At 47.2% G+C, this 27,987-nt stretch overlaps 2 protein-coding genes across 16 annotated transcripts; one reads left to right on the top strand and one right to left on the bottom strand.

Annotated features, from left to right (window-relative positions):
• Positions 1–8,587, top strand: mfn1a (mitofusin 1a). Of its 13 annotated transcripts, none has more exons than XM_027289652.1 (16): positions 2–212; positions 1,293–1,718; positions 1,875–1,983; positions 2,064–2,171; positions 2,266–2,428; positions 4,421–4,488; positions 4,562–4,683; positions 4,775–4,901; positions 5,143–5,247; positions 6,152–6,248; positions 6,326–6,546; positions 6,745–6,846; positions 7,094–7,290; positions 7,377–7,511; positions 7,961–8,045; positions 8,455–8,587. In XM_027289652.1, exons 1-15 carry the CDS (start codon positions 28–30, stop codon positions 8,025–8,027), a joined length of 2,232 nt encoding a protein of 743 aa, XP_027145453.1. In that variant the 5' UTR covers positions 2–27; the 3' UTR covers positions 8,028–8,045; positions 8,455–8,587. The 13 variants fall into 13 exon arrangements, 9 of the variants coding, with proteins under 9 accessions (XP_027145472.1, XP_027145453.1, XP_027145462.1 ...); XM_027289685.1 differs by lacking the exon at positions 8,455–8,587 and having other exon boundaries at positions 3–212; positions 1,293–1,455; positions 1,594–1,718; positions 2,266–2,419; positions 7,961–8,356; XM_027289677.1 differs by lacking the exon at positions 8,455–8,587 and having other exon boundaries at positions 3–212; positions 1,293–1,455; positions 1,594–1,718; positions 7,961–8,356.
• pex5lb (peroxisomal biogenesis factor 5-like b) lies at positions 8,444–27,633 on the bottom strand. Of its 3 annotated transcripts, none has more exons than XM_027289695.1 (15): positions 27,268–27,633; positions 20,414–20,509; positions 17,259–17,370; positions 16,198–16,494; positions 15,625–15,742; positions 15,468–15,549; positions 15,012–15,107; positions 12,085–12,204; positions 11,606–11,749; positions 11,460–11,530; positions 10,719–10,925; positions 10,454–10,619; positions 10,155–10,312; positions 8,799–10,068; positions 8,444–8,757 (listed from the first exon to the last, which is right to left on the bottom strand). In XM_027289695.1, exons 1-14 carry the CDS (start codon positions 27,280–27,282, stop codon positions 9,870–9,872), a joined length of 1,881 nt encoding a protein of 626 aa, XP_027145496.1. In that variant the 5' UTR covers positions 27,283–27,633; the 3' UTR covers positions 8,444–8,757; positions 8,799–9,869. The 3 variants fall into 3 exon arrangements, with proteins under 3 accessions (XP_027145496.1, XP_027145506.1, XP_027145512.1); XM_027289705.1 differs by having other exon boundaries at positions 8,831–10,068; XM_027289711.1 differs by lacking the exon at positions 20,414–20,509.
• Between the last annotated feature and the right edge of the window lie 354 nt (positions 27,634–27,987).

Raw genomic sequence — 27,987 nt, 5'->3', positions numbered from 1 at the left:
TATTTCTGTTTCTTTCTTCTGTCTTTGATGTTCCCGTTGTGTAACCTGACACCTGTTTGTTGTGGTGTGATGTCAGAGGCGTGGCGTGGCGCTGACCTGGGTCAGGTGGCCGTGGAGGAGCAGAGTCTGGAGATGCAGAGCTGTGCCACCAAACTGTCGACCATCCGAGAGGTTCTGCTCAGGAGACACATGAAGGTGGCGTTCTTTGGCAGGTACGGAGTCTCCTAAAACAAACGAGGCTTCTGGAGCTTTCAACCACACGACATGTGCTTCATATTTCATGCTCACATTTTTCTGATATGTCACATCATCGTCTGTAAAGAATCAAACCATGAATACAATCAGCTGTTTAACAGAAGTTCAGACAGGAAGAAGTGGACCTCAAAGAAAAGAGCTCCTCATGATATTTATTCTATTTATTATTATAAATGTGTTATTTGTTTCATCTGTGCTAAATGTGTTTTAACTATTGAAAGGTGTGACTTTAGATTTCACACAGAGCTGGATCAATGATTATCTTCATCAGGACTTTCTGACATAAAACATTTATTCTGGTTCTGGACGTTTTTACATTTTTCTAATGTTTTATCAACCAAACTATTCAACATTTAAATAATTCATGCTGTCGCCCAATAATAAGTCCAATAAAGATGAAGAACCTTTAAATAACTATTTAGGAACCTTTAAAGAACCTTTAAGGAACCTTTTAGGAACCTTTGTTTTTCTGAGTGTTGTTGCAGTTTAATTTCTTTCTTAATTCATTCTGGATGTGGTTAATTAAAGAAGCAGTTGTGTGTCGTGTTCTCTGAGGATGGACATGAAGCAGATGAAGCGTGTCGTGTTCTCTGAGGATGGACATTGAGCAGATGAAGCGTGTCGTGTTTCAGTGTGGAGCTGCTGATAAATTTGCTCCTTTCTGTTGAAGTGAACCGTCGCTCTGATAAACTTTATCTCTGATCCACAAACTGCTGCAGCTTCCTGCGACACAGAGAGAGCGATGATGAAATGTTTCTAAATGTGATAAAAGTCTTTCTGAGGAAATAACGTCTCTCAGTAACAAACTGCTGTCTCTAATATTTCATGTTTAGGACACGTTGTGTTTATTCTTTGTTGTTGTTAGTTTTTTTCTTTATGAAATCTCCATAAATTAAGTCAGTTTACTCAAAGACAGTAAAGAGGTCCAGTACAGTTCTGGAGCTTTAAATACCATCACATGATCTTCCTCAACATTTGAAGGACGTTGGTCTGGTCTGTATCTGTATACAATATAACAGAGTCTGTCTGTGATTCAGGACCAGTAACGGGAAGAGCACTGTGATCAACGCCATGCTGAGAGACCGAGTGCTGCCCAGTGGGATCGGACACACCACCAACTGTTTCCTGAGAGTCGAAGGAACCGACGGAGACGAGGCTTACCTCACCACCGAGACGTCCAATGAGAGGAGGAACGTCACTGTACGACAGAGAAGTCAAAGTCAATGTGTCTGTGTCTCTGTCTGTCCTCTGTCCTCCAGGATCTGGACCAACCATCACAAACGGTCTGTAGTCATCTACTGTGTGACCTCACTGATTCCACTTCCTCCTCCTCCTCAGACCGTGAACCAGCTGGCTCATGCTCTCCACATGGATCCGACTCTGGATTCGGGCAGTCTGGTCAAAGTCTTCTGGCCCAAAAGTCGCTGTGCTCTGCTGAGAGACGACCTGGTTCTGATGGACAGGTAACGTCCACCTTCAACTTCACCTTCACCTTCACCTTCACCGTGTTTATGGATTTATTGATCGGCTGACTGTCAGCCGACAGTTTAGTTTTACATTTAGTGACATCTAGTGGTGTATTGGCTGATTACAACCCCCTCGCCTCACCTTCTGACCAGCCCTGGCACTGACGTCACTCTGGAGTTGGACAGCTGGATCGATAAGTTCTGTCTGGACGCTGACGTCTTCGTCCTGGTGGGAAATGCAGAGTCAACCCTCATGAACACGGTGAGTGTTCGTATTGATCGTATGGATTATTGATAAATTAAATATATAGATTTATAATATTTGTATTTTTCTGTGTTCAGGAGAAACTTTTCTTCCACAAAGTCAGCGAGAGAATCTCTAAACCGAACATTTTCATCCTCCACAACCGATGGGACGCCTCAGTGAGCGAGCCAGAGTACATCGAGGAGGTTTGACTTGTTGACCATGGCGATGCAGAATCCAGCTCTTTGATTGGTTGGTGACGGTCGGGTCTCCCCTCTGTGTCCTCCCCCTGCTGTCCAGGTGAGGAAGCAGCACCTGGACCGCTGTGTGAGTTTCCTGGCCGAGGAGCTGAAGGTGGTCGGTCTGGACGAGGCTCCGGGGAGGATCTTCTTCGTCTCGGCCAAAGAGGTCCTGAGCTCCAGGATGCAGCGAGCGCAGGGCATGCCTGAGACAGGTGAGCCAGGTGAGGGACAGCAGGGGGCGGAGCCTCCTCTCATCACACAGAAGAGATGACTGACAGCTTCCTGATGTTGAAGTGTTAGCGAGCTGCAGAGTCGTGAGCAGACGGTGTGAAGAGGTTCACTGACTCTGGACAAGCTCATTGTGCAGTGTTTCCTGCTGACTCACTGCACCTTCTCTACATCTGCTCTGATGTCTCAGTGCAACGTGCTTTACGGTCTGTTATCAAATTCTTTTACAGAGACTGGAACATCAAACTGGCATCAAAGGAACCGCCCTAAGCTGGTTTAAGTCGTATTTCTTAGATCGATCTCAGTTTGTTCACGTCAATGATGAATCCTCCATGCAGACCAAAGTTTGTCATGGAGTCCCACAAGGTTCTGTACTTGGACCACTTCTATTCAGTTTATATATGCTTCCTTTAGGGAACATTATAGGAATCACTCTATCAACTTTCATTGTTATGCTGACGACACCCAATTATATTATCGTCAAGCCTGATGCAACCAATCAGTTAACTAAACTCCAAGCATGCCTTAAGGATATTAAAAGTTGGATGACCTACAATTTTTCGATGTTAAATTCAGACAAACTGAGTTCTTGTAATTGGACCCAAACACTCAGAAACTCTCTTTCTAGAGACTTAGTTTACTTTAGATGGGATCACCCTGGCCTCCAGCTCCACTGAAAGAATCTTGGAGTTGTCTTTGATCAGGATTTGTCCTTTAACGTCCACATAAAACAAATTTCGAGGACTGCATTCTTCCACTTACGTAACATCGCTAAAATCGACGCATTGTCTCTCAGGCGGATTGCAGAAAAAACTAGTCCACCATTTGTATTTCAAGGCTGGACTATTGTAACTCTTTGTTATCAGGCTGCTCCAATAAGTCTCTTAGGACTTTGCAGTTAATTCAGAATGCTGCTGCACGTGTTCTGACAGGAACCAAGATTAGAGATCACATCTCTCCCATTCTGGCTTCCTTGCATTTGCTGCCTATTAAATCTAGAATAGAATTTAAAATTCTTCTCCTTACTTACAAAGCTCTTCATGGTCAGGCACCTCGTATCTAAAAGAGCTCCTAGTACCTTACTACCCCTCTAGAACACTGCGCTCTCAGGACGCTGGGTTCCTTGTGGTTCCTTGTGGTTCCTTGTGGTTCTATAGTCTCCAAAAGTAGATTGGGAGCCAGAGCTTTCAGCTATCAGGCTTCTCTTCTTGGAACAAACTACCTTTCTGGGTTTAGGAGCAGACGGTCAACACCTTTAAGAGTGACTGAAGACTTCTCTCTTTGATAGAGCTTATAGTTAGTGCTGGCTCAGGTCATCCCTTAGTGATGCTGCCATAGGATTAGACTGCAGGGGGACTCTATGTCTGTCTCTCTCTGTCTCTGTCTCTGTCTCTGTCTCTGTCTCTCTCTCTCTGTCTCTCTCTCTCTGTCTCTCTCCCTCTCTCTCTCTCTCCATCTGTAAACATTCATGTCTCATTAATCATGTCACTAACTAAACTTCTTCCCTGGAGTTTCTGTCTCTGTCGTCCAGCAGGTTCTCGTGGATCGTGGCTGCTGCTGTGGTCCTGCATGACGTCCACTACACATATTACTACTGTTCATTATTGCTGCCATATCTGCTACTGTGGTCATTTTATCAGTCATTAAGTTCATTGTTCATTTTATCAGTCATTGTATTCATTGGTCATTTTATCAGTCATTGTAATTGTACAATATGTTTGTGTTGATTTGTTCTGTACACTGACATCTATTGCACGTCTGTCCGTCCTGGGAGAGGGATCCCTCCTCTGTGGCTCTTCCTGAGGTTTCTTCCACCTTTTTTCCCTGTTAAAGGTTTTTGTGGGCAAGTTTTTCCTCACTGGAACCGAGGGTCTAAGGACAGAGGGTGTCACTCCCTGTACAGATTGTAAAGCCTCAGAGGAAAATGGACTTTGTGACTTTGGACTGTACAAATAAAACCTGATCTGATTTGACTCTTCCTGCAGGTGGCGCTCTGGCTGAAGGTTTCCAGGAGAGACTGAGAGAGTTCCAGACATTTGAGAGGACGTTTGAGGTACAGAGAAACAAACAAAGCTGCGTTCAGGCGTTGAGCAGCGATCACTGAACTGTGACCTTTGACCCTGCAGGAGTTCATCTCTCAGTCTGCAGTGAAGACCAAGTTTGAGCAGCACACGGTGAGAGCGTGGCAGATTACTGAGGCCATCAAAGCTGTGATGGACGCCATCAACATCGCCTCCGCAGACAGGAAGTCAGGACTCTCACTTCCTCTTTCGCTCATTTCCAAAAAGTGATTTTTGTAGAGCGTCTGACTTTGACCTTTGACCTTTGACCTCTGACAGGATCTTCTGCCTGGAAGAGCGCGAGGATCAGAGGGACCGGCTGGACTTTGTCCGAGGACAGATTAACCGCCTGACCGACAACGTCAAAGAGCGGATCAGGACACTGACTGATGATGTCACTGCCAAGGTGAAGAAATCCTCCAGCTGAAGGTTGATCGTGGTCCAGATCTCAGATCAGTTTGCAGAACACAGCAACATGCTGCAGCTAGCTGACGTTAGATCATTACAGTCATCATGTCTCAAGTCATCAAAACAGTGACTGGAGTGGACTTAGGTCCACGTCTCTGGTCTCTAGCGATGGTGTTAGGATGGTGTTGGGTGGATGTTGGGTGGATGTTCAGTAACAGCAGGTTGATGTTGGTCCTCAGGTCGCAGCGGCTCTGTCAGATCAGATACGGTCTCTTCCTGTTCTGGTTGACGAGTTCAGAGCCGATTTCAATCCGACACAAGAAACTCTGGAGCTCTACAAAACTGTGAGTACTGCAGTAAAACTACTATTAACCTAGCTTAGCACAAAGTCGGCCAACTGAATCTGTGAAACATCTGACAGAGATCTCTACGAGCGTCTTTGACACAACATTATGTAACTTTATGTGTAACAGTGACGTCTAGTGGTTAAAAACTGGTACTGCAGAGTCATCCCCTCATCCTCCACAGACTGAAACTCACAAAGACTAAAGACACTGAAGATTCAACATCAGACTCAGTCTTCAGTCTTCAGCATATTTCAGACTAAAAAGTCGATGAAGGTTGACACACTGACTGTGTCCATCACATTTTGAAATCCATCCAGTGTCCAAACAAACTGCTGTAAAATCATCACATCAACATTTATTTCATAAATCTCTGAAACAACTTCAGACTTCAAACACTGGATAACTGTCCTGATTGTAACTTTAAATGTCAGTTTATGATTTAATGAACACACTCTTGTGTTTGTAGCAGCAGTGTAAAAAACAAATGTAGAAATAATAAGTTGTTGTTGGAGGAAAGAATGTATGATGGCTTTGTGGAGGACTCTTTTTGTGGCGTGAGGTTCTGGTTCCAGTCCTGGTCCTGATGATGCCAGAGGGGAGTGTCTCAAAGAGTTTGTGTGCGGGGTGGGAGGGATCAGCCAGAATCTTCAACAGATGGTGATGGAGGAGGCGAGGTGGGGGAGGTGGAGGTGATACACTGGAGCTGGAGCTGGAGCTGGTGGAGGTGGAGGTGGAACAGTCAAATGTCCAGGACCACCTGCCTGTGGTGTAGCACTGTGCGGTGACTCTGTGGGTCACGTCGGCGCTGTAGACATCTGGTTCAATCTTTACGTATCTGCACGACTTCTCCATGAGGTGGAGGCTCCACCCTTATGACCTGTCTCTCTGTCTCTGTGTCCAGAAGTTGCTGCAGCATGTGGAGGAGAGGATGGTGGGCTGTCTGTCTCACCGCTGCTCCGTCAGCGTCCTCATCAGAGACGCTCAGAGACACATGATCGGTAGGACGCCTCGCTTTGTTCTCGTGTTTCCTGTCCAACAGGTGACGTGACGTGTCGTTTGTCTCCTCCGTCCTCAGACAGTGTCCGTCCTCTGCTGTCTCTGTCCACTCAGGAGCAGCTGTCCGCTCCCTCCACCTCCTTCGAGTTGACCTATGACCTCGGCCTCGCTGCCCTTTGCGCAGACTTCCGTGAAAACATCGAGTTCCAGTTTTCTCTGGGCTGGACCGCCCTCGTCACGCGCTTCATCGGCGCCACCAACGCCAAGCGAGCGCTGAGCGGCTCGGACCGTCGACTGCAGGTGTTTCCATGACGACCATTTATTGTTATTGTTTCATCATTTCATGCTCATTTAGTGTTTCAGCAACTGTCTGTCTGTCTGTCTGCCTGCCTGCCTGCCTGCCTGTCTGTCTGTCTACCTGTCTGTCTGTCTGTCTGTCTGTCTGTCTGTCTGTCTGCCTGCCTGCCTGTCTACCTGTCTGTCTGTCTGCCTGTGCAGGAAAGCTCCACTTTTAAGGATGAGATGGTGGTTTCCATAGCGACAGGGCTTGTCTCCGTCTCCTCACGGGCGTCCATGACGGTGCTGGTGATTGGTGGAGTGGTACGTCATGACCTTGCATGTCCACCAGGACGTCAAATTAATAGTTAATAATCAATAATTAATCAGAGATTTGAAGTCAGTCACCTCGTCTTCAGTGTCTGTCACCGACCAATCAGACGTGTTCAGCATGGCTGGACCAATGAGAACTGTCCAAAACAAACCCTCTCACAGCGTTAAAGAAACGTTATGTGTGTGTGTTTGTCTCAGGTGTGTGTGTGTTTGTCTCAGGTGTGTGTGTTTGTCTCAGGTGTGGCGCTCGGTGGGCTGGCGTATTGTCGCTCTGTCTCTCTCTCTGTACGGCTTCCTCTACCTGTACGAGAGACTCACCTGGACGGACGCCAGCAGGGAGCGCGCTCTGAAGCAGCAGTTCGTGGAGCACGCCGCGCCGCGCCTGAGAGCCGTCATCCCCATCAGCAGCTCCGCCTGCAGCCAGCAGGTGTACAAGTAAGACCCCGCCCCCTCTCTGACATGTGCATTCTCTGAGCGAACACCTGGCGGCGCCTAACTCACCTGTTGTTTTTGTTTTTGAGGGAGCTGTCGTCCACGTTCAGCCGCCTCGCTCAGAGAGTCGACCTGAGCGAAGCTGAGCTGGAGGGAAACATCCGGCTGCTGAGCTTCAGGATCCAGAGGCTGGAGAACATCCAGAGGAGGTCCAAGGCCTTCAGGTGAGAACATCCAGAGGAGGTCCAAGGCCTTCAGGTGAGAACATCCAGAGGAGGTCCAAGGCCTTCAGGTGAGAGGAGGCGGGGCTCAACATGTCCACACCTCCTATGACATCACTAAGACCACTTCCTGGTCCACATTGAAGGACTGCCGTCAGGTTCACGCGTGGTGACCTCACGTCACGTTAAAAAACTTTGTGAAACATTGACTCACATTTTTTATGGAAGACCACGAGGGCCATGTGAACAATTTATCACCTTAGTAATACTAAGTTAAAAAAACAATACCTTTTTTATATATAAAAATCTGATTAGAAAAGTATTAAAGAAGTATTTATTTACAATGTTTTAAACTTTGTCGTCTTCTTCTTCTTCTTCTTCTTCTTCTTCTTCTTCTTCTTCTTCTTCTTCTTCTTCTTCTTCTTCTTCTTCTTCTTCTTCTTCTTCTTCAGGAACAGAGCCACAGACTTGGAGACTCAGCTGGAGGCCTTCTCTGTTCATTACCTGCAGGGAAACTAAAGGAGCACTGTGTTGTTGGTGAGCGGCGCCTCCTGCTGGTCGACTCAGTCATCACACCTCCCCATCAGAGCATTTCCTCCACACACACACACACACACACACACACACACACACACACACACACACACACACACTTTGAATCAGTCGTAGAGAATCTGTTTTAGTTTCATGTTTTCTCTCTGTATGTTATTCAGAACGTCATAAACTAACATTAAACTAACGTTAAACTAACGTTAAATAACGTCTGTTAACTCCTGTTGATGCTATACTGACTTGTAATCAGGTGAATGGTGTCTCTGTCTGCCAGACAGGTGAGCAGACAGACAGACAGACAGACAGACAGACAGGTGAGCAGACAGACAGGTAGACAGACAGACAGACAGACAGACAGAATCAAAAAATGACAGAGGTTCTGGTTCTGGTTCAGCTCTTTATTTCAGAAACATTTGAAGGATTCATGAAGCTGCAGAGGAACGCTCACCTACCGACCAATCACAACACGTCTGGATGGATACTGCATTCTGATTGGCTGATGAGGTTCTGGTCCAGAGTCCATCAGTCCATCAGTCCGTTTGTTTGTGTCACTGTAAAACTTTTTACAGGTTAGTTTGGATCAGAACCAACATTAAATGGACCAGAGCCGTCTGTGTTCTGTGAGCTAAAATTACTTAAATGAAGTCTGCAGAGGTTCAGTTTCCTGTCCAGAACCAGGCTGACTATGGACCAGAACCTCAGAGAACCAGGCTAACCAGGCTGACTATGGACCAGAACCTCAGAGAACCAGGCTGACAGTGGACCAGAACCTCAGAGAACCAGGCTGCCTGTGGACCAGAACCTCAGAGAGCCCTGCTGACTGTGGACCAGAACCTCAGAGAGCCCTGCTGACTGTGGACCAGAAGCTCATAAGGATAACCGGGCCTGTTCTGAACGTTGTGCTGTTTGTTGAGTTGCTCTACATTAAATCATGAACGTTATAATAACGATTGATTACTAGAGGATTAACGCTGAGAGAACGTTCATGAACGTTTAAAATACAGAGTACGTGTTGATTAAGTGACAGGATACGTTAGACTAATGTTCGTTTATAGTTCTTATAACGTTAAAATGTGCTCGTTAACACGCGATTCACCTGAGAGCCAACGACAGGAAGGAAGTGACGAAACAGGAGACCGTCAAAAGAAAACAAAGTGACGAAGAACAGGTGAGTCTGAAGGTCACATGATCTGACGACCATATATGGCTTTAAAGGGTTCAAAGGAGAAGTGACAGAAAGAAACCTTCAGAGAACCTTCAGAGAACCTTCAGAGAACGTCTGCAGTCTTCCTCCCTGAGCTCGTTTCATTAAATGAATATTCGTTTATATATTTAAATATTATTTATACGTACGTTAATATTTGAAGTTTTAAAGCGTTACCGTGGTGACGGACGTTCAAACTGATGAAACCTCTTTGAACCAATCACGGTCATGTTTAGCGGGAAGACGAGAGGAGAGCTGCAGCCAATGGCAGGCCACTTCCTGTGAGCGCTGTCACGTGACATTAACACTTCCTGCTGATGTTTCACATTAAAAGCATGGGGAGGGTTTTGTCCTTTGACTTTTATTGTGAAACATTAGAGCAGGAAGTCATGAGTAAATAAACAGGAAGTGTTTGTACTCCGGTACACTGTGACATCACAGGTGGGTGTGGTCTGTTGACTTGTAAGGACCTGAAGTGGCGCCGACCTCGCTGACGAGCAGGAAGCTAAAGGGTTGTGCTGTTTTAATCGCCGTGTCTTTGGTTTCACGCCAAACCGTCCGACCCGCCTCCGCCGAATCAGACGAGCAGGAGGCCCGGTCCACCGTCAGACGTTGCCCATGTCAAACGCCCTGGTCAGCAGGTCCAGGTCTCCGACACTGGCGGCCTGGAACAGCTCGGGTCGGTCCATCATGGAGACGGCGATCCGCAGCGCCGCCCAGATGTTAGCCGACATCTGCTGGTGGCTGCAGCGCTGACTCCGCCTCTGCTGGTTCAGCGCCGTCAGGAAGTTACTGACCGCCTCCCTGCAGGACCGAACCACAAGCAGAACCAGGTGAGACCCAGCGTGAAGCGACAGGTGAGCTGATGCTTGAGGTCAGGTGAGTGTTACCTGTGAGCGCCCAGGTTGATGCAGCTGATGCCCAGGTTGTATCTGGACCGGATGAAGCCGGGCTGCAGCTCCAGAGCTCTCGTGTACGCCTCCACCGCCTCCTCGCTGCGGTCGCCGTTCGCCAACGTGGCGCCGAGACGGTTCCACAGCAGGTAGTCCTGAACACACAGGAAGTGACATCATCAGCCAGGTGAAGTGTCCAATCACCTTTGACTTCAGACTGAAGCTCCAACATTCAACCAATCAACACGCAGAGCTGTGTGTGTGTGTGTGTGTGTGTGTGTGTGTGTGTGTGTTACCTGTGGTCTGACGGTCAGTGCTGCAGTGAACGCTTCCACCGCCTTGTTGAAGTCCGAGCTGAGGTTGTAGAGAACTCCGAGCCCGGTCTGCAGGTCCGGATCCACACAGTCCAGATTCAACAGAACCGCCTCCTGGAAGAGGAGCAGGACGTCCTGCAGCTCGGCCCTGCACACACACACACACACACACACACACACAGGTAAATGAGGCGTTCTGTCAGTGACAGCAGCAGAGGCTCATGGGTACTGTAGTACCCCTCTGTACCTGGCCAGTGTGTGGGGGCCCCTGCGCGGCGTGGCCGGGGAGCCCTGTAGCGGGCTGCGGCGGTCCAGCAGCAGGTGTTTGTACCGCGGGTTGTGACAGATCCACCGGCGCAGAGCGTCACACGCCTCCCGCTGCATGCTGCTGTTGGTGAAGCTGACGGCGAGCGCCATCAGAGCCGGCAGGTTGTTAGGGCGGAGCTCCAGACACCTGCAGAGGGTCACGGGGTCAGAGGTCACAGGTTAGCTTAGCATCAGACTCAGGAGGTGGATCTGCAGGAGTCACATGACAACAAACTACAGGACGTCATGTGACTGAAGGTTTGTTTAAGGTTTGTTTAGGTTTGTCAGAGGTTAAATGTTGGTTTTGTCAGGGGAGTCTGGTGGGCTGTAGCATCCAGGTGTGTTCAGGTGAGTCCAGGTGTGTGCAGGTGAGTTCAGGTGTGTGCAGGTGAGTCCAGGTGTGTACAGGTGTGTTCAGGTGAGTTCAGGTGAGTCCAGGTGTGTGCAGGTGAGTTCAGGTAAGTCCAGGTGTGTTCAGGTGTGTGCAGGTGAGTCCAGGTGTGTGCAGGTGAGTCCAGGTGTGTACAGGTGTGTTCAGGTGAGTCCAGGTGTGTGCAGGTGAGTTCAGGTGAGTTCAGGTGTGTACAGGTGAGTTCAGGTAAGTCCAGGTGTGTCCAGGTGTGTGCAGGTGAGTTCAGGTGAGTGTGATGTCACTGTAGGTGCAGCGAGCAGGAAGTCTGACCTCTGCAGAGAGACGATGGCCGCCTGTTCGTTCTCATTCTCAGCCTGAGTCATCCCTAAAACCTGCCACGCCTGAAAACACGAAACAAGAAGAGGAGTGAGTGCAGGTCACATGACGCCTTCCCGCCGCCCGCTGCGAGCGCTCACCTCAGAGTCCTGCGGGTCCTGCAGGATGGCGGCCTCCAGCAGCAGCACGGCCGCGTTCAGGTCTCCCTCGCGGCCTTTCTCCTGACCCTCGGCGAAGGCGTTGGGCCAGTCTCTGTACGGGTTGTTGGTGTTGAAGTAGTAACCCTGCATGAGACACACAGTCACATGACCACAAAGTCACTTCCTGTTCCTGTTTCACAATAAAAGCCTTTCAAACTGCAGCTTTTAATGTGAAAGACCTGCAGGAGGTCGACAGAACATCCTGTTGGATGAGTGAAGCCTGAGCATGCTTTTATTTTGTCAGCATTCACAGGAAGTGACTGAAGAAGAAGACAGATGTTTGATAACAACATCAGCGGTCGCCGCGGTGATGTAACACCTGAGTGGCGAGGGCGGATTAGTGCGCTGACCTCAGGTCAGAGGATTAAAACTTCATAATCATCAGGAGAAATGCATGCTGGGAAAATGTTGGGCCTCACCTTCTCTGCAGGTGTGACGCTGGGCGGGATCGGACCCGGATCCTCAGACTCCTCCAGCCAGTTCCTCCGGGCCAGCTCCTCCCACTCCGCCTGCATCTTGTCCCAGAACTCTGTGTCCGACTGAAACACAACCGCACACGCTCAGTCAGACCCACAGACTGCAGCCTACATTACCCACGATGCAGCTGGACAGCGTCTCCAACTCCACATGCTCAATGTGATTGGCTTTGTTCCTGAAATGCACCCTGGGAGTCGTAGTATGTTTATTTTAGATTTTTCATGGTGCATGTCAGACTGGAGCTGATGGGTGATGTAGGAACACAGAGGTTCTGGATCAGAACTCACAGCATCCTGCTGATGGAGTTTGGACCTTTCATTCAGTGAACTCAGAAGCTTTTTAATCAGTGGCTCGTTAACCAGACGAGGCGTGTGATTGGTTCACTGAGGCGAGCTGAGCGGATTGAAGAACTCATCGACACGAGAGAAAATCTGCACTTTAATCACAGAACTGTTAGTTCACCTGAGCTCCACCGGATCACACCTTTATATGAACCCAGAACTATCAGAACCAACTGAACCAACCAGAACTAACCAGAACTAACCAGAACTAACCAGAACTATCAGAACTAACCAGAACTATCAGAACCAACCAGAACTAACCAGAACCAACCAGAACTATCAGAACTAACCAGAACTATCAGAACCAACTAGAACTATCAGAACCAACTGAACCAACCAGAACTATCAGAACCAACCAGAACTATCAGAACCAACCAGAACTAACCAGAACCAACCAGAACTATCAGAACCAACTAGAACTATCAGCACCAACTGAACCAACTGAACCAACCATAACCAACAGCCTACAGACAGTCTACAGACAGCCTACAGACAGACAGACAGTCTATAGACAGCCTACAGACAGACAGTCTACAGACAGCCTACAGACAGACAGTCTACAGACAGCCTACAGACAGACAGCCTACAGACAGCCTACAGACAGACAGTCTATAGACAGACAGCCTACAGACAGTCTACAGACAGACAGTCTACAGACAGTCTACAGACAGCCTACAGACAGGCAGTCTACAGACAGACAACCTACAGACAGTCTACAGACAGTCTACAGACAGCCTACAGACAGCCTACAGACAGTCTACAGACAGTCTAGACAGACAGTCTACAGACAGCCTACAGACAGACAGTCTACAGACAGACAGTCTACAGACAGCCTACCTACAGACAGTCTACAGACAGACAGCCTACAGACAGTCTACAGACAGACAGCCTACAGACAGTCTACAGACAGACAGCCTACAGACAGTCTACAGACAGACAGTCTACAGACAGTCTACAGACAGACAGTCTACAGACAGCCTACAGACAGACAGTCTACAGACAGACAGTCTACAGACAGCCTACAGACAGACAGTCTACAGACAGACAGCCTACAGACAGTCTACAGACAGACAGTCTACAGACAGACAGCCTACAGACAGTCTACAGACAGACAGCCTACAGACAGTCTACAGACAGACAGCCTACAGACAGTCTACAGACAGACAGTCTACAGACAGTCTACAGACAGACAGTCTACAGACAGCCTACAGACAGACAGTCTACAGACAGACAGCCTACAGACAGTCTACAGACAGACAGTCTACAGACAGACAGCCTACAGACAGTCTACAGACAGACAGCCTACAGACAGCCTACAGACAGACAGTCTACAGACAGACAGTCTACAGACAGCCTACAGACAGACAGTCTACAGACAGACAGCCTACAGACAGTCTACAGACAGACAGTCTACAGACAGACAGCCTACAGACAGTCTACAGACAGACAGTCTACAGACAGTCTACAGACAGACAGTCTACAGACAGCCTACAGACAGACAGTCTACAGACAGACAGCCTACAGACAGTCTACAGACAGACAGTCTACAGACAGACAGCCTACAGACAGTCTACAGACAGACAGCCTACAGACAGTCTACAGACAGACAGTCTACAAACAGTCTACAGACAGACAGCCTACAGACAGTCTACAGACAGACAGTCTACAGACAGCCTACAGACGAAAATACTCAAACTAAGTCAAGGTATTTGAAGTCAGAGGACAGCTGAGGACACTGTGATGGGACCAGAGGTGGAAACTGATGCTGCTTCATCTGATCTGAGTGCAGCGTCAGCGTCCGTCCTCAGAGGAGACGTACAGAGTGGACCTGGGATCAGCAGCATCCTGAAGATATCAGCTAACATGTAGAACACATGATATATAAGAGCACTGAGAGCTGCCGATGAGGACAAGTCCTCAAATCACAGGACACCCAGTGCATGAGAGGACACTTTATGAAGTGAGGACAGTTTATGAAGTGAGGACACTTTATAAAGTGAGGACAGTTTATAAAGTGAGGACAGTTTATGAAGTGAGGACAGTTTATAAAGTGAGGACAGTTTATGAAGTGAGGACAGTTTATAAAGTGAGGACAGTTTATAAAGTGAGGACAGTTTATGAAGTGAGGACAGTTTATAAAGTGAGGACAGTTTATGAAGTGAGGACAGTTTATAAAGTGAGGACAGTTTATAAAGTGAGGACAGTTTATGAAGTGAGGACAGTTTATAAAGTGAGGACAGTTTATGAAGTGAGGACAGTTTATAAAGTGAGGACAGTTTATAAAGTGAGGACAGTTTATGAAGTGAGGACAGTTTATAAAGTGAGGACAGTTTATGAAGTGAGGACAGTTTATAAAGTGAGGACAGTTTATGATGTGAGGACAGTTTATAAAGTGAGGACAGTTTATAAAGTGAGGACAGTTTATGAAGTGAGGACACTTTATAAAGTCAGGACAGTTTATGAAGTGAGGACAGTTTATAAAGTGAGGACAGTTTATAAAGTGAGGACATGTTGAGGGACAGTCATACCTCCACAGCAGCCTTCGCTCTGACAAACTCGTCCTCCAGAGACTCCTTCCTGGCCAGCAGGGAACGTGTCCGTCTCCGTCTGGACGCCCCACAGTCCTGAAGAGACACAGAGGTCAGCCAGCAGCTGTCAGCACACACACAAAGTCACCTGAACTAACCAACGTCCTGATGTTCCATGCTCCCTGAACTACACACAGTACTGCAGTAGACCTGTGTGTATCGCAGTACTGTGTGTATCGCAGTACTGTGAGGATGAAGTACTGTGAGGATGAAGTACTGTGAGGATGAAGTACTGTGTGTATTGAAGTACTGTGAGGATGAAGTACTGTGAAGATGAAGTACTGTGAGGATGAAGTACTGTGTGTATTGAAGTACTGTGAGGATGAAGTACTGTGTGTATTGAAGTACTGTGTGTATTGAAGTACTGTGAGGATGAAGTACTGCAGTACTGCTGACCTGGCTGATGAAGTCGAGCTCGTCGAAGCTGTGGATGTCGAAGCTGTTCTTGCTGAGCGGGTCGGTTTTAAACTCTGCAGACCTGAAGGACACAGAGCTGTTAGCGCCCCCTACAGGCCGCAGGCTGAACAGCACAGAGGTCACAGGTCATATTTACCACAGCAGCTCACTGGACGAGTGATGGGACGTGCATCTCTTCTCGTGTCTCCTGCGTCCTCCGTCGTCCATGTCCAGGTTCACCTCGTCCCATTTGTCCAGAGGAGACGACAGACTGACTGTGAACACGACGACAACACCATGCTTCAGATCTGATCACAGACCAGCCGCACACGCCAAGAGAACACGCCGTGTTATCACGCCGTGAGAACACGCCGTGAGAACACGCCGTGTTATCACGCCGTGTTATCACGCCGTGAGAACACGCCGTGAGAAAGGACACTGAGGTGAAACAGGAAGTTCACTGCTCATCACAATAAAAGCTCAGACTAAAGCCGTGTTTCTCACACCTGACTGAGCTAAGCGCTTTTAACACAATGAACGACATCACGAGGACAAACAGCTGAGTCTGTTACTGTGTCATGACGACGACCTCTGACCTGTCTGACCTTCACTAACATCTTCACCTCCTCCCTCTCTACGACAGGAACATCTCGGCGAGGCCTTCAGGGCTCAGCTGTGGGTCAGAGTTCATGACCTGTGGTCACATCCTGTGTGCTTCAGGCTGACATACCTGAGTCCAGTGAGATCCTCTCAGGTGTTCTTGGACTTCCAGGCAGGTGTTCCACCTCCACCTGGATCAGCTCGGTCTCATCAGGTCTCGTCCGGCGCCGAGGGCTCCTGGAGCTGGTCTTCCTCCTCAAAGGGCTCCTCCTTTGCTCCTTACTGCTGCTGCTGCTACTGCTACCCCCGTTACTGCCCCCGACACTGCTGCCCCCGTTACTGCCCCCGACACTGCTGCCCCCGTTACTGCCCCCGCTGCTCTCTCCCGGTTCACTGAGGTCCACCAGGTCCAGAGCTGTGGACAGAACTGCAGGACGACAGGAAGGACGGTCAGTACCTGCAAACAGCTGCACAACCACACTGCCCCGTGTAATCAGATTACATGTCTGTAGTCAGATTCTACGTCTGTAATCAGATTACATGTCTGTAGTCAGAGAGTCTGATGCGTGTTCACATCACAACATTCATCAGACTGAAACATGAAACCAACGTCTGAGGAGAGGGGGAGGAGAGAGGAGGAGGGAGGAGAGAGGAGGAGAGAAGAGGAGGGGAAGGAGAGAGGAAGAGAGAGGAGGAGGGAGGAGAGAGGAGGAGGGGAAGGAGAGAGGAGGAGGGAGGAGAGAGGAGGAGAGAGGAGAGAGGAGGAGAGAAGAGGAGAGAAGAGAGAGGAGGAGAGAAGAGGAGAGAAGAGGAGGGGAAGGAGAGAGGAAGAGAGAGGAGGAGGGAGGAGAGAGGAGGAGGGGAAGGAGAGAGGAGGAGAGAGGAGGAGGGAGGAGAGAGGAGGAGGGGAAGGAGAGAGGAGGAGAGAGGAGGAGAGAAGAGGAGGGGAAGAAGAGAGGAGGAGAGAAGAGGAGGGGAAGGAGAGAGGAGGTTACAGTGTTATGGCTGGTGTACCTGCTGAGTGGGAGGTGACAGATGGGCAAAGAGGAGGAAGGAGGCCAGCCAAGGACACAAAGTTAGAGGAGGAAGGAAGAGAGGAGACACTGAACATCAGTATGCGGTGAGGCAGAGGGGGAGGAGGTGATGGAGGGAGGACGGGGTGAGGCAGAGGGGGAGGAGGTGTCAGTCTACCTGCTGTGTTGGAGGTGAGCGGTCTGCAGGGGGCGTCGCTCCGGCTCTCCGACAGGAAGTCATCGATAGACGGACTCAACAGGGGACGACTCTCCTGCTGCTCCCGGACCAGCTGGAGGACAGAACACGAGTTACAGACTACAGACTACAGACCACAGACTACAGACTACAGACCACAGACTACAGACTACAGACCACAGACTACAGACTACAGACTACAGACTACAGACTACAGACCACAGACTACAGACTACAGACTACAGACTACAGACTACAGACCACAGACTACAGGCTACAGACCACAGCACAGGCAACAGACTACAGACCACAGACTACAGACTATAGACCACAGACTACAGACTACAGACCACAGGCTACAGACTACAGGCTACAGACTACAGACCACAGGCTACAGACTACAGACCACAGACTACAGACTACAGACTATAGACCACAGGCTACAGACTACAGGCTACAGACTACAGACTACAGGCTACAGACTACAGGCTACAGACTACAGACTATAGACCACAGGCTACAGACTACAGACTATAGACCACAGACTACAGACTACAGACTACAGACCACAGGCTATAGACCACAGGCTACAGACCACAGACTATAGACCACAGGCTACAGACTACAGACTACAGGCTACAGGCTACAGACTACAGGCCACAGGCCACAGGCCACAGACCACAGGCTACAGGCTACAGACCACAGGCCACAGGCTACAGGCTACAGGCTACAGACCACAAACTACAGACAACAGACCACAGGCCACAGACTACAGACCATAGACCACAGGCCACAGACTACAGACCACAGGCCACAGGCCACAGGCCACAGACTACAGACCATAGACCACAGGCCACAGGCCACAGATCACAGGCTACAGGCTACAGATCACAGGCAACAGGCTACAGGCTACAGACCACAGACTACAGGCTACAGGCTACAGGCCACAGACTACGATTTACAGACTACAGGCTACATGCTACAGGCTACAGACTACAGGCCACAGACTACAGACTACAGACCACAGACTACAGGCTACAGGGCTACAGGCTACAGGCCACAGGCCAGAGACTACAGGCTACAGGCTACATACTACAGGCTACAAACTACAGACCACATACCACAGGCTACAGGGCCACAGACTATAGACTACAGGCTACAGACTACAGACTACAGGCTACAGACTACAGACTATAGACCACAGACCATAGACCACAGGCCACATGCCACAGACTACAGACCATAGACCACAGGCCACAGACTACAGACTATAGACCACAGACTACAGACTACAGACCATAGACCACAGGCCACATGCCACAGACTACAGACCATAGACCACAGGCCACAGACTACAGACCATAGACTACAGACTACAGGTCACAGACTACAGGCCACAGACTACAGGCTACAGACCACAGACTACAGGCTAGAGGCCACAGACTACAGACTACAGACTACAGGCTACAGACCACAGACTACAGGCTACAGGCCACAGACTACAGACTACAGGCTACAGGCTACAGACCACATACTACAGGCCACAGGCTACAGGCTACAGACCACAGACTACAGGCTACAGACCACAGACTACAGACTACAGGTTACAGGCTACAGGCCACAGACTACAGGCTACAGGCCACAGACTACAGACCACAGACTACAGACTGCAGGCCACAGACTACATACTACAGGCTACAGGCCACAGACTACAGACTACAGGCTACAGACCACAGACTACAGGCTACAGGCCACAGACTACAGACTACAGGCTACAGACCACAGACTACAGGCCACAGACTACAGGCTACAGACCACATACTACAGGCCACAGGCTACAGACCACAGACTACAGACTACAGGCTACAGACCACAGACTACAGACTACAGACTACAGACTACAGACTACAGGCTACAGGCCACAGACTACAGGCTACAGGCCACAGACTACAGGCTACAGACCACAGACTACAGGCCACAGACTACAGACTACAGACTACAGGCTACAGACCACAGACTACAGGCTACAGGCCACAGACTACAGGCTACAGGCCACAGGCCACAGACTACAGACTACAGGCTACAGGCCACAGACTACAGACTACAGGCTACAGGCCACAGACTACGATTTACAGACTACAGACTACATGCTACAGGCTACAGACTACAGGCCACAGGCTACAGGCCACAGACCACAGACTACAGACCACAGACTACAGGCCACAGACTACAGGCTACAGGCCACAGGCTACATGCTACAAACTACAGACTACAAACCACAGACTACAGACCACAGAGAGCAGACTACATACTACAAACTACAGACCACAGACCACAGACCACAGACTAAATACTACAAACTACAGACTACAAACTACAGATCACAGACTACAGACCACAGAGAGCAGACTACAAACTACAGATCAGAGACTACAAACCACAGGCTACAGACCACAGAGAGCAGACTACAAACTACAGATCACAGACTACAAACCACAGGCTACAGACCACAGAGAGCAGACTACAAACTACAGAATGAAACAGACTGACTGCTTCATTTCTGTCCACGGACGTGAAACGTGTCACGTATGTTCTTCCTGTAGCTGCATCACTGATCCATGAAATTATTTTTATTCATGAGACGACTCGCTGTGGTCATGTGACGTCCTTCATCCCGTGTTGTTACGGACACGTAATGAATTGTTCAAATGTCATATTTCTTAAAGGGACCGCCCAGGGAGCTTTACTTCAGACTGATGATATGTTTATTTTGGAACGTTCTGTCAACGCTACAGAAACACTAGGTAACTGTTACGTATGATAAGGTTGTCTGAACGTTAGTTACTGGTATGATGATGGGTGTGTATTGATCAGGTTTATTATCAGCTGATCGTGTTCAGCTGTTAAACTACGTGTAGAAAAATGTTCGTCTTTTGTTCAATCTATCATAGAACATGATAATGTAACGTTAATGTAATGTTAATGTAACGTTCATGTAACAGGTCTCTGCAGACAGTTGAAGATGAAGCTGCAGGTCTGAAGTTGAAGAAAATAAACAAAGATGGAAAATAAAAGAAGAAGATGAATTGATCTCTGAACAGTGCCAGATAACAAACAAGCGTGGTCGTCATGCCAACCTTGGTTGTCACGGTGAGGAGGGGGTTTCCTTCTGAGGATGCCTTTTTACCAGGAAGCTCCTTCAGCACCATGGCAACGACCCTTTCCCCTGTCCCCTACAACAGGCAGATCGACAGGTTCATTCATTCATTCAGTCACTCAAACGTAGCCACATCTCACTTCCTGTCTGTTCACATGATTCACAGGAAGTGGAAACAGTCAAACTGTCAGCGTTAACTTATTACAAAATGATTTAAAAATGCATTTATGATCAACTTTTAAAGAAAAAAACAGACTTTTGGTTTTAGCGTGTGTGAACATTCATCATGAACTAACACGTTAACGCATGTAGCTGCTGTTAGCTGCTGTTAGCTCAGTTTGTTAGCAGGACTGTGAGCTGTGAGCACCACAGAAGAGGAGGTTTACAGCCCGGGGAGCTGACGGGGAGCAGAACAGGAGCCCGGCGAGCGGGCAATGTGCTGCTGTAACCACGATGGTTGTGACTAAAGATATAAAATTTTTGTTTTCCAGAGATGTATTACAAGTTTAAGTTTAATATATTAATTTAATATAAAGTTTCATCTGGACGTCCTGGATCCTGGAGTTTTTGTCCCCTGCTGGACAAGCTGTCCCCAGTTAGCTGGTCTTTAGCCTGAGATGTGTCCCTGAATGTAGGTGAAGTCAGAAACACACACACACACACACACACACACACTTTGACAGCAGCGAGCACTTAGCAGCTGGAGGTGTTGAACCCACCGAGAGCTCAACGACAAGCCGAACACACAAACTGAGTCTGTGGTGAAAAAAGCTGAGCGAGGCTTAACCTTCATGAAGAACACACAGTGATCAAACTACAACACACAGTGATCAAACTACAACACACAGTGATCAAACTACAACACCACATAGCTTAGCACAAACACTGCAAACAGCTAGCCAGTGTTATGCTAACAGCTGTCATACCTGATACTACTAGACTCAAGGATACGATCTACAATCAAGGATATGAGCAAGGATACGATCTAGACTCAAGGATACGGTCTAGACTCAAGGATACGGTCTAGACTCAAGAATATGATCTAGATTCAAGGATACGGTCTAGACTCCAGGATATGATCAAGGATACGATCTAGACTCAAGGATAGGATCTAGATTCAATGATACGATCTAGACTCAAGGATACGGTCTAGACTCCAGGATATGATCAAGGATACGATCTAGACTCAAGGATATGATCTAGATTCAGTGATACGATCTAGACTCAAGGATACAATATAGACTCAAGGATACGATCTAGAATCAAGGATACGATCTAGAATCAAGGATACGATCTAGACTCAAGGAAACTGTGTAGACTCAAGGATATGATCTAGACTCAAGGATACAATATAGACTCAAGGATACGATCTAGAATCAAGGATATGATCTAGAATCAAGGATACGATCTAGACTCAAGGAAACGGTGTAGACTCAAGGATATGATCTAGAATCAAGGATACAATCTAGACTTAAGGATACGGTGTAGACTCAAGGATACGATCTAGACTCAAGCATACGCTCTAGACTCAAGGATACGATCTAGACTCAAGGAAACGGTGTAGACTCAAGGATATGATCTAGAATCAAGGATACGATCTAGACTCAAGGATACGATCTAGACTCAAGGATACGGTGTAGACTCAAGGATATGATCTAGAGTCAAGGATACGATCTAGACTCAAGGATACGGTGTAGACTCAAGTATACGAGGCTTCTGCTTGTAAAATGAGGTCAATGTGTTTGTGTTTATTAGAACAGATGTGTTCTCTTTTTTAAACTCAAGTCCTCTTCCAGACGTCAGCCTCATTCTCATCTTATGATGTTCCATATGGACAGGTGTGACAGGTGAGCTGATGCTGTGGTTGAGCTGGTCTCAGATCAGTCGTGAAGGAAAGCTGATGGAGTGAACAGCAGGCAGGACGAGTTCATCAATAAAACATCATCCACAGATTTATTATTAGACCGACGCTCCGACCTGCTCCAACATCACCAACCAACAGATCAGCTCACAGAGAACATTCACACCTGAACCTCAGGTAGACTGAACCGGACAAGGGACTCACTGATGGGACACATTTGGTGATGGCATCCTGCATCACTGCGGTGACTGACTATGTTATGTTCTTACTGCGTTCCTGTTATGCTCTTGTTACGTTTTCTCTGTTCAGGTCACACAGGCTCTGTTTCGTTTGTTTGATGATCACAGCTGTTTGAAGGAAACTGATCACTTCTCCCTCTCTCTCTTTGTTTCCTCACTCTGCCACAGTGTCGGTCGCCCAGCTGTGAGGGGTGTGTGTGGGTGTGTGTGTGTGTGTGCTGTTGGACTAAAAATAGCTGTCTGTTATGCTGAGCAAACAGTCCTCCATCAGCCCACAGAGTCCCAGCAGAGCTGACTTTAACAAACACAGTTAGCATCGCACAGCCTACTACTGCTAACACTACTGCAAATACTACTACTAACACTACTGCAAATACCTAACACTACTGCTAATACTACTGCTAATACTACCAACACTAGTGCTAATACCTAATACTACTGCTAACACTACTGCAAATACTACTAACACTACTGCTAATACAGCTAAAACTACTGCAAATACTACTACTAACACTACTGCTAATACTACTGCTAACACTACTGCTAATACTACCAACACTAGTGCTAATACCTAATACTACTGCTAACACTACTGCAAATACTACTACTAACACTACTGCTAATACCTAACACTACTGCTAATACTACTGCTAATACTACCAACACTAGTGCTAATACCTAATACTACTGCTAACACTACTGCAAATACTACTAACACTACTGCTAATACAGCTAACACTACTGCAAATACTACTACTAACACTACTGCTAACACTACTGCTAACACTACTGCTAACTCTACTGCTAACGCTACTGCTAACTCTACTACTAACGCTACTGCTAACTCTACTGCTAACACTACTGCTAACTCTACTACTAACACTACTGCTAACACTACTGCTAACTCTACTACTAACACTACTGCTAACTCTACTGCTAACACTACTGCTAACTCTACTGCTAACTCTACTACTAACACTACTACTAACTCTACTACTAACACTACTACTAACTCTACTGCTAACTCTACTGCTAGCAGCGCTCTTCTGCCCGTCACTGATGAAAGTTTCGTGGTGAGCGGATGATGAGTGGATGGTGAGAGGATGATGAGTGGATGATGAGTGGATGATGAGTGGATGGTGAGCGGATGATGAGTGGATGGTGAGCAGATGATGAGCGGATGGTGAGCGGATGATGAGTGGATGATGAGTGGATGATGAGTGGATGGTGAGCGGATGGTGAGCGGATGTTGAGTGGATGATGAGCGTATAAACTGCCTGGATGTTCCGTCACAGCGGGTCAGAACAGAATCGACCGGCCAGTTTGTGACATTTGAAAAAGACTTCACATGAAGTCAGAGTTCAAAATGGCCGATGAGCAGGTGGCTCAGGTGTGTGATGAAAGAAAACAACAGAATGAAAATGTGCCAAGGGCAACGTGACGGAGGAATATCTGCCCCTATTTATAGCCCATCCTCCAATGATCCGGCAGCTCCACTGCTTATTAATCTTGTATGAGTGTTTACAGTACAGGACGACTACAGGAGCCTGCAGAGGACACACACAGTAAATACAGTACAGGACGACTACAGGAGCCTGCAGAGGACACACACAGTAAATACAGTCTGCTGACACAAACACACACCAGCTGCTAACAGGCTCAAAACACCAAGTCAACCTGATGAGGAGGTCAAACAGATAACGTTCAGCTAACGTTCAGCTAACAATCACACATTAAGTTGAGTCGACGAGATTATGAAACAAATCAACGACAGAAAAAGTCAAAATTTGATGAAACTGCGGCTCAGTCTGTGGTGAGTTCACTGTCTGTAATAACATCAGGACAGACGAGCATCTGTGGTGAGTTCACTGTCTGTAATAACATCAGGACAGACGAGCGTCTGTGGTGAGTTCACTGTCTGGAATAACATCAGGACAGATGAGCGTCTGTGGTGAGTTCACTGTCTGTGATAACATCGGGACAGACGAGCGTCTGTGGTGAGTTCACTGTCTGTGATAACATCGGGACAGACGAGCGTCTGTGGTGAGTTCACTGTCTCTGATAACATCGGGACAGGCGAGCGTCTGTGGTGAATTCACTGTCTGTGATAACATCGGGACAGACGAGCGCTCGCTGAGCTCATCACAAACTCAGACGCGGTGGGGTTGCCTTAATGAGAGGAAGTGACATGCTGAGGGCGAATGTGGTGTTTAAAGACACTGAGCAGTGTGTGTTAATTAATGAATCAACCAACGATTCAGTCGACATTAAGTCGAGCTGATGATGAACAACCTGAAACCGGTCCGAGGCCGATCAGAGCCTTAAGGACGTCGACAGATTTATGGATCAGAACCAAGATCATGGTACGATCAGCTGCATCTTCAAAATGAGAACACCTGAACAGCCTCATGTTTTATCTGATCATCTGTCAGTCATCTGTCAATCATCTGTCAATCATCTGTCAGTCATCTGTCAGTCGTCTGTCAATCATCTGTCAGTCGTCTGTCAATCATCTGTCAGTCGTCTGTCAGTCGTCTGTCAATCGTCTGTCAATCATCTGTCAGTCGTCTCTCAGTCGTCTGTCAATCATCTGTCACTCGTCTGTCAGTGGTCTGTCAATCATCTGTCAGTCGTCTGTCAATCATCTGTCAGTCGTCTGTCAGTCGTCTGTCAATCATCTGTCAGTCATCTGTCACTCGTCTGTCAGTCGTCTGTCAGTCGTCTCTCAGTCATCTGTCAGTCGTCTGTCAGTCATCTGTCAATCGTCTGTCAGTCGTCTGTCAGTCATCTGTCACTCGTCTCTCAGTCGTCTGTCACTTGTCTGTCAGTCATCTGTCACTCGTCTGTCAGTCGTCTGTCAGTCACCTGTCAGTCGTCTGTCACTCGTCTCTCAGTCATCTGTCACTCGTCTGTCAGTCATCTGTCAGTCGTCTCTCAGTCATCTGTCAGTCGTCTGTCACTCGTCTGTCAGTCATCTGTCAGTCGTCTCAGTCATCTGTCACTCGTCTGTCACTCGTCTTTCAGTCATCTGTCAGTCGTGTGTCACTCATCTGTCTGTCAATCATCTGTCTGTCAGTCGTCTGTCTGTCGTCTGTCAATCATCTGTCTGCCAGTCGTCTGTCGGTCGTCTGTCAGTCGTCTGGCAGTGTTATTGTTACTGTGTCTATATTTCAGACAGATGAAAATATGGACGAGCAGGAAATGATGAAAAGAATACAAACAACATTTTGTTTGTTTGTTTGTTTGTTTGGGTAAATGATTCAATAATCGACTGATCAGGTTGATCGATGATCAATGGACTCGATCAGGAGCTGAAAACTTTTCTGTCCAACATGAAAACAAAAGACAAAGAAGAAGATGGAGGACTTCCTGTTTACGTGAACGTTACGTGACCTCTGACCTCTCTCACGGTCTGTCCTAACGGGACGCCACGGTGGGACCTCCTGACATTTCTTCTTCTCTGGTTTCTACCATGTTCACTGATTACTGACGCCCTGTCAGTGATGGCATGACGTCATGTTAAATGTGTTCAGCTCTCACAACTTCAACAGGATGACATACGTGACTTAAATCTGATAACATACGTGACTTAAATCTGATAACATACGTGAATTAAATCTGATAACATACGTGACTTAACTTTGATAACATACGTGACTTAACTTTGATAACATACGTGACTTAAACCTGATAACATACGTGAACTTAAATCTGATAACATACGTGAGTTAAATCTGATAACATACGTGACTTAACTTTGATAACATACGTGACTTAAACCTGATAACATACGTGACTTAAACCTGATAACATACGTGACTTAAATCTGATAACATACATGAGTTAAATCTGATAACATGTGAACTTAAATCTGATAACATACGCGAGTTAAATCTGAGAACATACGTGACCTAAATCTGATAACATACGTGACTTAAATCTGATAACGTGACTTAAATCTGATAACATACGTGACTTAAAACACGTTAACGTTACAGGGACTTCTTAACTTTAACTGTTCAGACGTCCTGACAGGGTTTTTACTTCATGTCATCGTTCGTCTCACAACATTCTGACAACGTTCTACTGTTACTGACGATGGACAAAACAAAACAAACATAATAAAATTAAACTGAACTGAACCGAGTTCTGTTTCTGTTCTGTTGGAGTTTAAACCAGTTTGTTTCTCATCAGAGGAACCATCAGAACCATCAGAACCAGACCTCATCAGTAAAAACAGATCGTTTTCGTTTGACCTGGTTTTGACTCGTCTTATTGTTTAAATCTTTTTTATTCTTTGAATATTTTAAACTTTTTCCAGAAACTGAAAATTCATCAGCAGATTATAAATTATTTAATAATTATTTAATTAATGGTTTGATTATATAGTTATCATTCTTGTCTGTCTTTCATGAAAATCTCTGGAAAATCTCCACATTTAATTTAAGCTTTTGTTTTTATGCATTGTTGAAATGATTTCTGAGGAATTTGCTGGCGATAAAATAAATCGTATAAAGAGAAATAGAGAAATATTAAATAGAATATAGAAATATAAAAGAGGAATATTTAAAATATATTACATGTAAAATATAAATATAAATATATAAATATGAATATATAAATTAAAATGTTGGTTCTGGGTCTTTCAGATGTTTTCAGGAGACAAACTGAAACATTTGACAGATGTTTTGTTTGAGTCCTGCTCACGTGGTCTGCAGACAGGTAACAGCTCACCTGGACCTGGTACATGTCCGTGAGTCGGTGTCTGTCCAGCAGCTCTCGGATCAGATCCTCCGCCGTTCAGCGGGACACAGGCTGGAGCTCCAGCCGCCAGCAGTCCACCGCAGCCCGGCTCCGATGCAACGAACCGCTCGGTGTGTCTCCGGGGCCTCTCGGCTGTGAAGCCCCGTGAAATGACGCCGTTTTCCCGGTTCGCTCCGCGTCCCGGTCGGTGCTCCCGGTCCTCTCGGTCCAGCCTGTCCGACGCCAAAGCACCCAAACGCCGCGCGATCCGGTTATCATCTCGCTCCGCTCCGGTGGAGGGCGGGATGAAAACAAACCGAGCCGAGCCGAGCCGAGCCGAGGCGTCCCGAGCGGAGCCGAGTACACACTTCCTGTAAGGGTTTCACAATAAAAGCGGATACAAAAAGGAATACATTTAAATTTCACATTAAATCTCTTAAAATTTATTAGATTTTGATAATTTACATTAAAATGTTTTTACATGTTGTTTAAATTATTTAAATCAAACACGAGACACTCCGTTAAACCAGTGACGTCACCTCCGTCCTGTTCTCATTAATCAAATCATCAACGGACACCACGTGACCAACAGACAGGAAGCTGCTTTAACTCATTAATATTTAAATGAGTTTCATAAACTCTGTTTTAACTGTCTGACACCTGAGATCAGCTGATGTGAAACACCTGAGATCAGCTGATGTGAAACACCTG

Source organism: Larimichthys crocea, chromosome II (genome assembly GCF_000972845.2).
Source record: "Larimichthys crocea isolate SSNF chromosome II, L_crocea_2.0, whole genome shotgun sequence".
Lineage (NCBI taxonomy): Eukaryota > Metazoa > Chordata > Actinopteri > Sciaenidae > Larimichthys > Larimichthys crocea.
The sequence above is the reverse complement of the archived record's forward strand: the minus strand, read 5'-3'. Positions and strand labels throughout refer to the sequence as shown.